A 14,209-nucleotide genomic window follows, 5' to 3' on the forward strand; every position below is an offset into this window, starting at 1 on the left:
TGTCAATAGGAAAAAGAGAGAGGTGTGGGGAAAGGTTTGAGGACAAAGAAATCTTCCGAAAGACTGTGCAGCTGTATTATTTACAAATCCACTTCATACATGTAGTCAGCTAAAGAGCTCAAAAATACCACTGCTTATAAGCAATGACCACATCATAATGTCAGCCTGCAGTTTTCTCCCACAAGCAGTGAAAATGCCCCCAGGACATGAGTGAACACTACATGACACATGGGAAATATTACATTTCCTGCAAGCTAGTAAGCCATCCTCTATGGCAGCTGCTGCCTCTAAAAGGGAACCAATGGTGATGACCCTTATCGCGGAGGAGCCTAACAATCTGCCTGTTCAGTCCGCTCACTGTTCTCAAATGAAGGCCAATACACGTCAGATGCAGATGTACGGGAGTCAGCAGATGTGTGAGCTGGTAATTATGGAGCATGTTTACGAGTGTAAATAAGCAATTGACTGGGATTAAAAAGCAGAGGAGGACTACATTACAGACCTGCATGTTTATGTCTGAAATTAAGCTCTCCCTCCCAGTTAGTAAGCTGTTGTTGTTTGTTACCTGTGTCACAAAAATGGCAGCAGTTTGCCCCATTTTTGCCTTCTGGTCTCTCTCATGGTTTTCTTCTTTTATTTACTTGTAAAAAACATATACACAAAGATTAAAAATGGCTAAAAAGGCAGGTAGATAATAGAACAAACATCTTTTAATCATACACAAAGTAATATATCTACACCACAAGGAGCATTCTTGGGTTTTATTTATTAAGTTATTCTGTTTTGTGTACTTGTACTACCTCTTGGTTCTCTAACTCATTTGCTAGCTTGTAGCTCCCTTCCAAGAATCTGCTTTTTAATAGTGTCAATCCAAATAGAAGCTTTCAGTCAGCTCTTGGCCACATGTGAGCTCTTTCATGCAGCAACGTTGTTGTTTGAACATGCAAATAATCCTTAGATTTCACTGCGGAAGCACTGCTTGCCTTGAGCTAAAAGGCGAACTCTACCACTCAGTGTCAGATTGTCTTTAAAATCTTATGACGTCCTGTCTGAGTTTTCAATTAATCAGTTTACTGGCAGCACTGATCTCCAACAGACCAATGCACAATGCCCACAGTTCACACTTACGCCACACATAACACATCTTATAATAATAACTGGTGCAACAATTTTCACATAATTTTATCTGCAATGGTTCCTTTTTTATCCTTGCTTTGTTTACTGTTCTCTGTTTACTGTTCTGGCTGTCAGCTTTGTTTCATAGGACACCCACAACACCCAGGGGGTTACTTCAGTTTTTATCTGAGATTGTATACTCACACTTTAAAGTTAAAGCTCTTAGGCAAACCGTGGTCATTTTATGTATCTGAGCATGTGTGCAAGCACTGTCCTACCAGCAGCTTTCTGACTGCTGCTTTCATATACATGCCACAGACACACAGAAGCTTCTGAGCTGAGAGGATAATAATGCAGAGGATTGTAAGACCACTGACAGGTGTCTGGCGTCGCATGCTGTGGCCCTAGACAGACGTGACTGAAACAAAAGACATAAATTTAAGAGTAAAAAACAAAAAACAAAAGCAATGAAACGGACAGCTAATTAGTGGTGCGCCTCAATGGAATTAACACCATAATGGGCCTCAAAAAATCGCATAGTAACAGCTTGTTTTTAGCCGCATCTTCTTTTGTTAGAGGATCACAAAGTGCATGTTTTTGTTGGGAAACAGAAAACACGGTCTGAATGGTGGGTTTTTAAAAGCAGGAAACAGTTTGACTATATAAGTAATTGCAAAGAAAAGCGATATTGATCAGCAGCACAGGAAAACCTTTGCAGATGTTGAAAGGAAAATTTGTGCTCAGAGAGAAAGCTCATTTATTGCAACTCTGACAGTCATTTGTATTGTAAAATAATGTAGCAATCACAGTGATCATTTAAGTTAGTTTTGTACCGCTGCAAACATCTGACAAACATCTAACACCAACAAGTATTATTTAAAAATTAACATGGACAAAAATCTATTTTTTAATTACTTTTTCCTAAAAAATTAAGGACAAATAATTGATATAGATCATAAATTAACAATTTCAGTGAATACTGTGTACTGCATATAAAAAAAATAATCTGATATCTATTAAGTCTGTGGCACTTCCCTACCTTTTGTATTATGTATGAAAATCTTCTAACTTTCTTAATGCAGCGTGCACTCAAATGTATCACTTTGTAGCCCAGAGACTTTTAGGGGCGCCATTTTATTTTTAATGTGCTTTTATTTTGGAGGGAGAGGTCAAGTGGGGGAAGAAGAATAAAGCTGAGCCACAAGCGAGAGGATAGTGGATAGTTAACTAAGATATCGGACTTAGGTCCATTGGCAGACTCCACAAATTACAGCAAGGACTGCACTGGACCTAAGACTAGACCAGTGAGGATGGAGACTCGGCCTGTTAGATTTTCAGTGACGTAGGAGTATGCTTGCTGCTCTTCTTACTGTGCAGCAGTGCATATAAGGATACCTCTTCAATTTCAGTTGAATTTCCTCCACAGAATAGAGGTGCCATTTTTTTTTCAGGATTTGCCTGGTAATTTCAGAAGCCAGAGATATACTGTATGATGTGACCTAAGTTATAATCATTAAGCTGTAGTTTGTGATTATTACAAAGCACTTTGCATGGTTTAAATTTTCTGTTAAAACCTCCATTGTTGCCTTAGTGCCTTTCAAATATTTGCAAAGCTAATTGCTCAGACACCCCCCGCTGTTGCCACAAAGTATTAGATGTCCACACAGCCCCAGATAGCACTGGCCATCCTGTCCAAGAGTTTTGCTTTCTGTGCTGTTTGTGTAATTCGGTCTTTTCATCAATTCAAAGTCCTTATTTATCCTGATCGTAACATGTTCTTTCCTTGAGATTAATGCAGTTATGCAGTGTGGCAAGAGCCTGATATTGAGACTAGGCCTAGTTCCAGAACAAAAATAAATTACGGCGCATCTGCGATAACTGCTTATCACAGTCATGTGGACACCTAAAAGCAATCCTCGTCTGCCAAAAAGTGGTTATCGCTGACTTTATGTCTGCAGCTGCTTTTTTATTTTATTTTATTTTTTTATCAAGAGCAAACAGACTTAACATTCACATACACAAAACTTTATTTCTGTGGGAACAGGAAGGTTGCGTGTTTGTTACATTTTAATACTTCTTTAACACTTCAAAGCGAAAGTAGCATTTCCACTATACAGCTTAACAACATGTGGCATGTATGGGATTACAGGCGATACAGTAGTGCTACTTAAATTTGTATGTTCTCAATATTTCTAATCTTCTTTTTGAAGCCCATATATTTGAAAACTAGATCATAACTGATACGATTCACAGACTGGTTCATATATAACATGATATATGCAATTATTTTAAGAAAAAATTATTGATGTTGCAAATTCACTGAGAGTGTAATTTGTGCGTTTGCATCCCTGTAGAACTCAACCCGATTGAGATGGAAACATTCATTTAGTAATTTGTGTGAAACTACTCCCTGTTACCATGTGTGCCACGGTCCTATTTACTTATATGTGCACAGAAATGTTCTTACCCTGCACAAAAAATAATAATAGTACATGCAAAAATTACCATCAGATTCATAAAACATTGCCCTCCAGCCAATTTTGTTCTTATCACAGCGCAAATGTTAGTGAATCAGAATCTGCTTCAGGTCTACATGCTGCCATGCTCTTTGTAAGGAAGAAGTTCACTTCAAGGTGAAGTGGAGAAGGCGGGGTGGATGTTGTAAAAGATAATTGTGGTGTCTGAGGAGAAAGAAAGAAATGGCGCACCTTTGCAAAGTGTTTTCTACAGAAGTGATGATAGTTTTAAAAAAAACAAAAAAAGGGTAAGGCTCAGGTTGAAATAATAGTGCTGAATATCATTTGCCCTGAGACGCTCACTGTGCTACAAGTAAAATACATAAAAAAGTTTGACAAAAAAAAATACTGATAATACTGGACTGTAAGTGAAAGCATCCAGCTTGAATGATAATACAAAGTAAGTTAATGCTAATGAGATATGCTTAAAAAGGTTGAAGGTTATGGCTATTACATGTCATTTAATATCTTACTTCTATCCATTTCATTCTCATTATGAGGATTTTGGCTCATGGTGATGGGGAAAACTGTAACTAATAACCAAAGAAAATAGAGAGAGATAACAATATCCCCCCATCCATCTATCAGTTATCTTCCACTTATCTGATGTCAGGTTGCACTGCAGAGGATATTGCAGACAACCTCCTCCCCAGCCACATTTTCAAGCTTTTGCTGGGGAATCTCATTGCATTCCCAGGCCAGATGAGAAATATCAATTCTAGCGAGTTCTGGGTCCAGGGTCTCTAACCTGTTGGGCGTATCCGGCGCACTTCCAAACTAAATTTTGTAGGAATTTAAACTAAATTCCTGCCCTTGCTTGTCATTACCAGAAATACTAGTCAGTTAAATATATTATTTTAGTTTATTATCGTATTAGTGTACAGTGACAGTAATCAGTTCAAAGATGTTACCATGCCACCGACCACTTCCCAACACTGCAGCCCTGACAGGCAGTGGCAACTTGCCCGTTTCACTCTCTCTGTGAATAAGACTGAAGAAGCTTCTTGGATGAGAGGTGAAACATCTTCAAGCAACTTAAAGAAGTTCAGACACTTTTCTTTCCAAGCTCCTTAGACTCAGTGAGAGATGGTTAGGTGATGTCCTTATCAAAACTGATTTTGACCCACCATGCAATACAATCTCAGTGGCAACAGCTTTTCTTTTCAGTATGACAATGATCCAAAAGACACTGCACATGCAGTAAAAGCACACCTGGATAGGAAAACACAATGGAACACTATCAGCCCTGGATTGGTCTCCCCAGAGTCCAGGCGTCAACATTACTAAAGCAGTGTGGGATCATCTTGACAGAGAACAGAACAAAAGGCAGCCAACATCCAAAGAAGAGCTGTGAATGTCCTTCAAGAATCCTGGAGGACTATTGCTGAAGACCGCTTAAACAAATGAAAAGGTAGTTGCCTAAGAGAATTCAGTTGAAGGTGGACAAACCCCATAAACTGTTTTTGCTTTTTATAATGTTTTTCAGTTTCTATTTGCATGTCTTGATAAATTGCTGCTATTTTCCATTTTCCTAACAAAATACAAAGAAATGAAAAGATTCAAGAGTCTCAAGAGTATGTTCTAATTTTTGGATTAGTCACCCAGTTTATTTTATTTTCTCTTGTTTAAATTACTAGCAAATGAGTTCCTAGAAGCATCCAAAGCATTAACATATGCGATATGGTAAGTTAAACTTTAAATTTCCAATAGCTTCATGGACAAAAATAAAAGCACATGCCTTTTTTTTTAAGGAATAAGTACATTCAAAAAATGCTTTAGGCTCTCACCTTTCATTAATTTTTTTCGGTGTACCAATTTTTTTAGTCGTTTTGCAGCAACTATAAAAAGCTGCAGTGTTTGAATTCTACACTGAGACTGCTTGTTAATATTAATTGGTTGCTACCAATCCAAGATTTTACTGAACTGTGCAGAACCCTTAAGTCTCGTAATGAGTAACTTGCTGGTGAGATTATGTATCATATCACTTTTCCTGCTTTACATGTAAAAGTTTAAATGTTAAAAGATGTTGTGAAAGCAAATCTCATGCAATCTGCTCAAAACAGAAACAGCACAGGACCAGAGGAACCCGACAGTCTACAGTGTTTGGGGCCAGGTAGCTGGCTCGGGATTGGCAAGAGCAATCTTACAGACGACAGCTGCTTTCACAAAGTTGAAAGGCTCTTTACAGTGTTGTTTGTTCAGAAGAACACACAAAATATCCTAAATACATTCAAAGGTGTATTTCAATATTCTGTTAGATATTTTAATACAAGCACTCAGCAGGTATTATTTGGTGAAAAGGTTCAAGGTTCAAGGTTCTTTATTTGTCACATGCATAGTTATACAAGTATAACACACAGTGAAATGTAGTTATACTTGTATAACTACGTCCTGCGTGCAGTGAATTTGACGCGTTTTTTGACCACTTATAATGACTCTCTTACCTGTCTGAAAGATATACTCTATTTTATTAACCAAACTGGTCACAGAGGGTGGAATTTAAAGTATATGAGCTATTTAAGGCAGCACAGAGAGCGTGGATGTTTTTGTTTATAAGCAAGCACCAACTATCAGGCCAGCAGTGGGAACAGTCTCACGTACTGTATCTAAGTAAGTAGAGTGGGAAAATAAATAAGATTAGACAGCACAGGGCATCTGCAGGGTACACACAGACTGGTGCCCTAGAGCACTGCTTACACATCCTAACGGGAGCATGTTTCCCTCCCTTCTACTTCTCATTGCTTCTCACTTAATCCTTCTTTACCCTCTCCCTGGGTTTTGGTTTTCCTTTGCCCTCTGCTGGTACCTTTTCTTTATAATTCAGCTGACTTCTGAGCTCAAGAAATAGAAAAACACAAAGAAAGAGGCGTAGTTTTTGGTGTTGTTTTTCACTGTACTTAGTTGCATAAATATGATCACAATGTGGGGATAGTATGCTTCCATCTCCAAGGTCAATAATAATTGAGGCCAGAACCAGTGTGTGAACCTCTCAAAAATATCAATAATCTAATCATTGCAGTGAGCAGACCCTATTAAAATTCCTAACAGTGTGTCCTTTGCAATGTCCTGATCACTAAAGATTTTCAAGGATGCCAAAATAAGAAACTTATTTGAAGGGCACAAAAAGCATCTGCAAAAAGATATGTCCTCTACACACCAGTTGTTGCAAGCAGGTGTTAAAAGTCTGTAGAGAAACCTGATGAAGAAACTAGATTCAGTAAAGACGCTAAAAAGAACACAAGCCTGAAAAAGAAAACATTGGCTGACATGTCCGGTTTGCTACAGGTGACCTGGATGGATGTTTCACCATTTTGTCAGGGCAAGCAAGGCGAGCACTGCTTGCCAAAACTCCACCTTCTTTTTTCATTGATATTTTCATTTTCATTTTTCCTGCTGTATATATTGACGGTTCACCATGTCAACCACTGCTCAAGGCTTTTAATTCAGCTGTTTTGTTTTTTGATTTTTTTGTATTATTTATATATTTAATATGCTAAAAAGAAATATCATCAGGCCTGTGTTTTTAAACTCATGCACAACTGTTTTTTCATAGATATGTGGTTCTCAATGGACAGCAACTACAATATGTGATTTGTAGAATATGATACTGGACACTGAACAGATATTATAATATTATATTAAATATATAAAGTATTTAAAATTAATTCAACCAAAAGATATGTATTAATAATGGGGAACATTTTTCTGCAGAATAACATATGTACTAAATGTTTTCATGGTGTTTCATTGCCTTTTATCCTAATGAAATAGTTTGAAAAATTCATCAACCGCTTATCATTGTCAGCTAATAGGAAATAATAGGAAAACATTTATGTAAGATTAGATTGCAGAAAGGTGAAAACCTCCATGAACAGTGTAGACAGTCAGCATAAATAGTATGTTTTAATCTGATCTAATTTATCTTGAATTGCTAAATATTAGAGAAAAACGTTTTTGTTTGTGATTGTGGATGGGAGGGTGGTTAGTCTCTGCTTGGCTATCTGCAAAAGTAACTGCATGCCACTTGGTTTCATGTTGTATTATTTTAAGGAAGGCAACTTCACAGCAACACTTGAACATAGAATAGATTCACATTTTCACATTCCCGTTAAATATTCTGTTCATCAAAACAATGTTAAAGTAAAATATTGAATTATAGATCACACACTTAAAGTTATTTTAAATTTAAAAGTAATTTTTCCTGTAAGTAATGTTACATAAAATCAGCAAACATGCAGAAAAGAAAACAACAGTAGAAACAGTAGCAGTTTTCACACAAAACCTCCATTTGAAAGTAACACCGAACCAGATATGCAGCTTTGCCTTTGGCCGTAAGCAAGGGGGTAACACTGACTGATGACAGTCATAACCCAGCAACAAAGAAAAAACAAAAACAACCTACCAAAACAATTAAAGGACAGGACAATAATTGTTGGCTTTAAATTAGCTGAAGAGATAAAGCGAGTTAGATCCAAATAGGGATTTGAAGTAGATTTCTGTCAGCAGAAGTGGCAGCTTGAAAGGTTGTAGAACCAATTAGTGTGTGAGTGAGGAGGAAAGAGGAAGTGAAAATGGAGCTTAGAAAGTGGAGGATGACATAAACATTAATCTAGACAGGTATGTGGGAGTAAAAACACTGCTGAGGGTATTGTAAAATAGGATGCGCTTTGCAGTGGATGTGTTTATTTTGTGACTATGACAAATCTGAAGGCAAGATAATATTTTAGCAATATTGTAGTCAACCGAAGATGAATGCAAAGCACACATCAGAGTAAACAGACTTTCATATCCCAGAACCATCTGGGGTTCAGTCATATTTCCTACAGCATGATTTTTTGGCAAGCTGCAGTTTTGCTTATAGCACAAACTCTCTAAATCAGTTTAATAGATAATTATAATAATGGATTGGATTTATATAGCGCTTTTCAAGGCACCCAAAGCGCTTTACAATTCCACTATTCATTCACTCTCGCATTCACACACTGGTGGAGGCAGCTACAGTTGTAGCCACAGCTGCCCTGGGGCAGACTGACAGAAGCGAGGCTGCCATATCGCGCCATCGGCCCCTCTGGCCAACACCAGTAGGGTCAAATGTCTTGCCCAAGGATACAACGACCAGGACAGAGAGCCCGGGAATCAAACCGGCGACCTTCTGGTTATAGATGCGCTTCCCAACCCCCTGAGCCACGGTCACCCGAAGATAAAGAAATGTTTCATAAACTGTAACACATCAAGTGTTACAACTGGACTTGAATGACAGAGAAATATAAAGTTGCTTGCACATGATAATGAATTGTGGCTTGTTTGTGATTGCGTCTATATTACAGCTTTGTGGAAATTGAACCATACCCCTGTACTGATGACACTTCATTGCCTCCAAATACAATATTCACTTACCTTTAAAATAGTGTAATAATAAGTCTTTTGTGTGTTTTCCTAGTTTATTATTTATTTATTTGTTTATTTTATTGAGGTGCATGATATATAACATTAACAGGTTAGTAGAATTGTACTATCAGACAGGATTGTGTAAAGGCACACATATCATTATATGTGTGCCTTTACACATGGACACATGGAAATTTATGCAGCATTAAAAGCACCCAAAAGTACAGGTCAGATTTTAGACTTTGGAACTACCGATGAATCCAGTGAGATTTGGAGCTCCTTTGTGGAGACAGGAGAACCTTACAGAAGTACAACCTTCAGTGCATCACTTCAACCATCAGGCCTTTTTGTTAGAGTTGGCAGAAAACCCATTCTTCACTAAAAGGCACATAACAGCCCCCAGGGAGTTAGCTAAAAGACATCTGAACAGCTCTCAGACCATGAAAAGCCAAAGCCGCAGGTTTGATGAAACAAAGGTGGCCTTTGGTCACAGTTCCCAAGGGCATGTGTAGAGGACAATCAGGCACCAAGAATCACCTCATAGGATTCCCCCCCCCCCCCCACAATTGCTTTGTCTCATTCTGAAACTGTCAGAGCTGTATCATGGGACAAAACAAGTCTATTGTGTGTCTGCAAGCAGTAGTCGATCTAGTTATTGTTTCACCGAACTGAAAAATGCCTCTAATTGTTTTTCAGTGCTTTAACAAAAATAAGCTTTGTTCTTCTTGCTGATACTGATTGCTTATTGTACAGTATACGGGTGAGTTTTGTCCAGCTGAATGACATTCAGTATCACACTGGTATTTTTAGATTCTCATTTTAAACTGGGAGACAATTCATGAGAAAATTCCATGCTCTACAGTATATTAATTACAGATAGGCATGAACAATAGTATTTGAATCCTAGCTCCAAGATTAATGTTATTATCTTATTAATGAGCCACTGGCTGGCCCATTAATAAATGACAACTAATGTGGCTGCAGGATAATCGCTAATAGTTAAACAGCTAACATTAACATTTGCACCGGTCTGGCTAATAACTGTTTAATACTTTAATCTTGTTGAAACATGAGCTCCACTGACCTCCTCAAAGTGTCCTTCAGTGTTGTGAATGGTGACTACTTCAGCTGCTAGTGAGGGGAGGGGCTTTGTGCGTCCTGTCCGCAGATGCTGTGTGAAATTGTGTCAACTGGAAGAGGTGAAGATGGCACTGTTGGTGTGTTACTGCTGCAAATAAGTAAGCCAAGAAAATAAGCCAAGTTTTTTTATTTACTTATTTATTTATTTTTGCACTGATTAGTATCTGAGTGTTGGCTTCTTTTTTTGACAACCATGATTTACAGTGAAAATCATGGTTGTCAGAATCAGTCATCCATATGTAACACGTGCACTTCTTCAGCAAAAATCAACAGATTGCACCTCCAAATAGCTTAAAATTCCACAATTTGTCATATTTTTGATGGACATCTGTTTCTCTTATTAATAATGCATATATGATGTCTTCCCTCACAGTGGACCAGGGAAGAAGTCTCCTTCCATGGTGCAACCATGCCCTAAAATAACTTTTCAGTGTCCTCACGGCTAGCATTCATGGTGTATAACAAATGATGTTGTGGCTGGTGGTTGCATACTTACCAACATCATGCTAAAAAGTGCTCCTCTCATATTTTATTCAGAACAGTGGAAGGAACTTGGTGGAAGTTAACATTATCCAACACAGTTACATAATTTTGTATTTAGTGTTACATAATTTTGTATTCCCACCCTAGTGGGAGACACTAGGGTCTCTTTAGGTCAGGTTGGGTGTTATAGGGATGTGTAGAAGTACCAGCCATAAACATGGCAGAATACATTGGTCTGATATGTCAGTCAAAATGGTATCCATCAAAGCTCAGCTGAGAGGATGCAGTAATGTTTACATGCTGTATGTCTGTATGTCTGTCGCTAGCATGAGCCTGTTGTCACTGGAAAATGGATGGATGCAGACCGAAGAGGTCAATCGATATAGTTCAATATATAGATAATAGTTCATGCTCACAACAAGGTTTGCAGATTTTTTTATATCCACTTTTACTTCTGTGTGAATGGTCCTGGTAACTTTTACACCGATAAACAGTTCTTAATGCCCTTAGTCACTTGTCAGATGCAGCACTTATTCCACTTCAGCCGTCAGGGCCTCTACTCCAAACACTACCAAGACGATGTTGTGTGATCTGGTAGGAAGGCTTCTGTCCCCCTTGTAGCCTGAAAGATTGTCGCATTTGAGGGTTTATCATAGATCACCATGTCCTTCTCACATCATGTCAGCAGGCTACAATCTAAAGATTAACCTAATGATGTAGTATTCCCAAACAGATTGTTCTCCACCTTAGCTTTGATGGATAAACAGACCATTCTTGTGTTAGACTAACGCCGGTCAGCACACAACGGTGAACTATGGAGATAGATATTCTTACTTTTCATACTCTGTATTTCTCTGGTAAGTGGTTAACCTCATGAACCTGTTGTAATATGCATTAGTTCGTGCTCTTCATACCTTTACCGTGTCACTGAGATCACTGCTCTTCTTTCTCTTTAAATTTTAAAAAACTGTTAACTGAACAAAGTCATCCTCAACTAAAATAATAGGGATCACTCCATATATTGCCACTTTTGCAGCTGTTTCCCAACCTGCCAGTACCCCCCTAACTTTTTCTGCTAATGTTTCTGCATTTTGTTCTTTTGGTGTGTTTTTTTTTTTCCTATTTATCTGCTTCTCTGATGTCTTTCTGTTGTTTATCTTGATGATGTTGCCTCTTAATTACATGTGTTATGTTTATATAATGTCCATATGCTTGTATGTGTGTTCTTATGGTACATAACTAGTGGTTAGTTAAAATGGTTTCAAATTTGTGCAGGTGCCCTTTTAGCTGTTGATATTTCTGCCATCAAATGTTCTTAACATCTTGTCAGGTTTTTTTTTAAAACAAAGGTAAATAAATATAATAGTTAAAAAACACAAAAGAAACCAAAAAATTGGTTTCAATTCTACCAAGAAAATCGATGTGTTAGACTTGTTAGATAAATCCACACGAAGTTTGATGCTCTAACTGCAGCCAAAGATGGCTAAGTACCTACTAAGGAATGCACTTAGCAAAACACTTCGAAGGTCTGTTTTTGCTTTGAACTGGAGTACAGTGTCTGAGGAAAGATATTAATTTTACATTTCCATTACAAGATAAACCTGTATCAAAATCTTGAAAACTTAACCTCAGATGTCATCCTGTAGCTTTTTATTTCTCAGTCGGCAAACCCTAAATGTATACAACATTAATAAAGTATTTCTTTCCTTTTGCATATTTTGCAGGGCCCATTCTTGGCCTTTGTCACTCACAGCTAATGGATGTCTTTACCCAGTATGCCTACAATGACAGTTTCTATGACAATGGAACATGGAGCTTCAACGATACAGACCAAGAGCAGAAGCACCCCTACAACTACTACGCCATGCTGCTTACTCTGCTCATCTTCGTCATCGTCTTCGGCAACGTGCTGGTGTGTATGGCTGTGTCCAGGGAAAAGGCTCTGCAGACCACCACAAACTACCTGATCGTCAGCCTGGCTGTCGCTGACCTTCTGGTGGCCACACTTGTTATGCCCTGGGTTGTCTACTTAGAGGTAGGATTGTAGAAATTCACGCACACACACTCTCTTTGCCCATATTCGAAGAGACATATAGCCTGACATGACCTATGCAGCAGACATGCTCTTTTATTTCTTTTTCTTAAACCTTTTTTTTCCCCTCTGTGTCTCGGGTTTTCAGAAAGCAGAAAATTGCCATCTTAAAAAGCAGTATTTAGTTTTCTTTTTAAATCATTCTTTTTAGAAAGGGGTTAAAAAACTGGAAAGGGCAGGACTTTAAGTGAAATTGCATGCCAGTAAAATAATCTTGGTGAAAAGGATTTGAGCCAAACAGTCACCCACAGTTAACTACAGGTCACAGGCTCAAGGTGATACAAAGGTGAAGACTAATGTGTTCACATCAGTCCTGCAGTGGATAAAGGCCTGTAATGTAGTCCCACTATGTGACAACAGCAAAATGTCAGAGCAGTCTATTTGAACAAGAGCTGGATGTTAGGCTATAATTCACCCAAATACTGGGCTACATCCTTTCTCATTCAGAGAACTGCTGCATTTGTTTTTTAAATGAATTATGGTACATCATTTAAATATGACACATCGGAATCACATTTTTAAAGAGAAGGCAGACTTCGATGTTTCATAATAGCATGCACATCCTGCCAAGTGAGTGGGATGTGGTCGGTCTTTTTGAAAAATCTTTGCCCATCTCTGGAAGCTACCTCCTTCATCCTGCGGTTATTTCTGACCATTAGGCTTCAGGTCACGCTGTCTGATGTAGGAAAAAAAAGCAATCTAAGACTGCGGGGACTTTAATCCCCCCATGTTTCTCAGAAACTCTTGATGATTATCACTTTAACCAGATTATAGTGCATTTAAAGAATTTCATAGCCCAACTCTGTCCGTATGATCTGGGCATATTTTTTCAAATAAACAAAAGAATATTTTTGTGGTCATTGCCAAAAACAATCAGATTCAAGCTCGTTCATGCATAAAGTATCCAACCTGCACATTCTGTTTGTTTTTATCCAAATTATTTACTTGTTGTCTCTGTTGATTTGGCCAGCTGGATACATGCAGATGGAGCCTACATCAAAGCGGATCGCATAAGTGGGAGATGAATTGTAATCAGCAACGTATCAAAGCCCACAAATTACAGCATAAAACTTTATCAATAAAAGATAGCATTTGATATCAGAAAAGTAAGTCTTTGATGGTGTAAAGAGATTTAACTGAACAAGTGTGCGTTACTAAGTGTAACACATTTGAAGTACGGCGAACACTAAAACTACTCCGGATCTTTCATCAAATATAAGTCACAGCATGCTTTTGGACAAAAATCTGACTGTTTGCTGTTCCTTTATAGGATCTGTTGTGTGCAAACATAACATCAGATTACAAAACACTCACCGAGTAGTTGGCTGCTCTTGTTTCTCCTGATGCCCCACACTTAGTTCTGGCTCTACACATCATAAATGTAGTTTGGCAAAATTATTCATGTAAATCTATAGGAATCAAAGTCTAGCTCGATAGGATTATTATTTTACTTAGCTAAATGTTTGGCGTCTGT

At 38.0% G+C, this 14,209-nt stretch overlaps 1 protein-coding gene across 1 annotated transcript in view; it reads left to right on the plus strand.

Annotated features, from left to right (window-relative positions):
* The window catches only part of drd2a (dopamine receptor D2a), a 57,325-nt gene that overhangs the window by 15,708 nt on the left and 27,408 nt on the right, over positions 1 to 14,209 (plus strand). The window contains exon 2 of the mRNA XM_085430068.1: positions 12,368 to 12,678. Coding sequence (XP_085286194.1) covers positions 12,400 to 12,678 — 279 coding nt within the window. The 5' untranslated portion in view covers positions 12,368 to 12,399. The remainder of the gene's footprint in view (positions 1 to 12,367; positions 12,679 to 14,209) is intronic.

Source organism: Copadichromis virginalis, linkage group LG14, assembly GCF_057382275.1.
Source record: "Copadichromis virginalis isolate Kocher_CV1m ecotype Utaka linkage group LG14, C_Virginalis_male_GT1.1, whole genome shotgun sequence".
Classification (NCBI taxonomy): Eukaryota; Metazoa; Chordata; class Actinopteri; order Cichliformes; family Cichlidae; genus Copadichromis; species Copadichromis virginalis.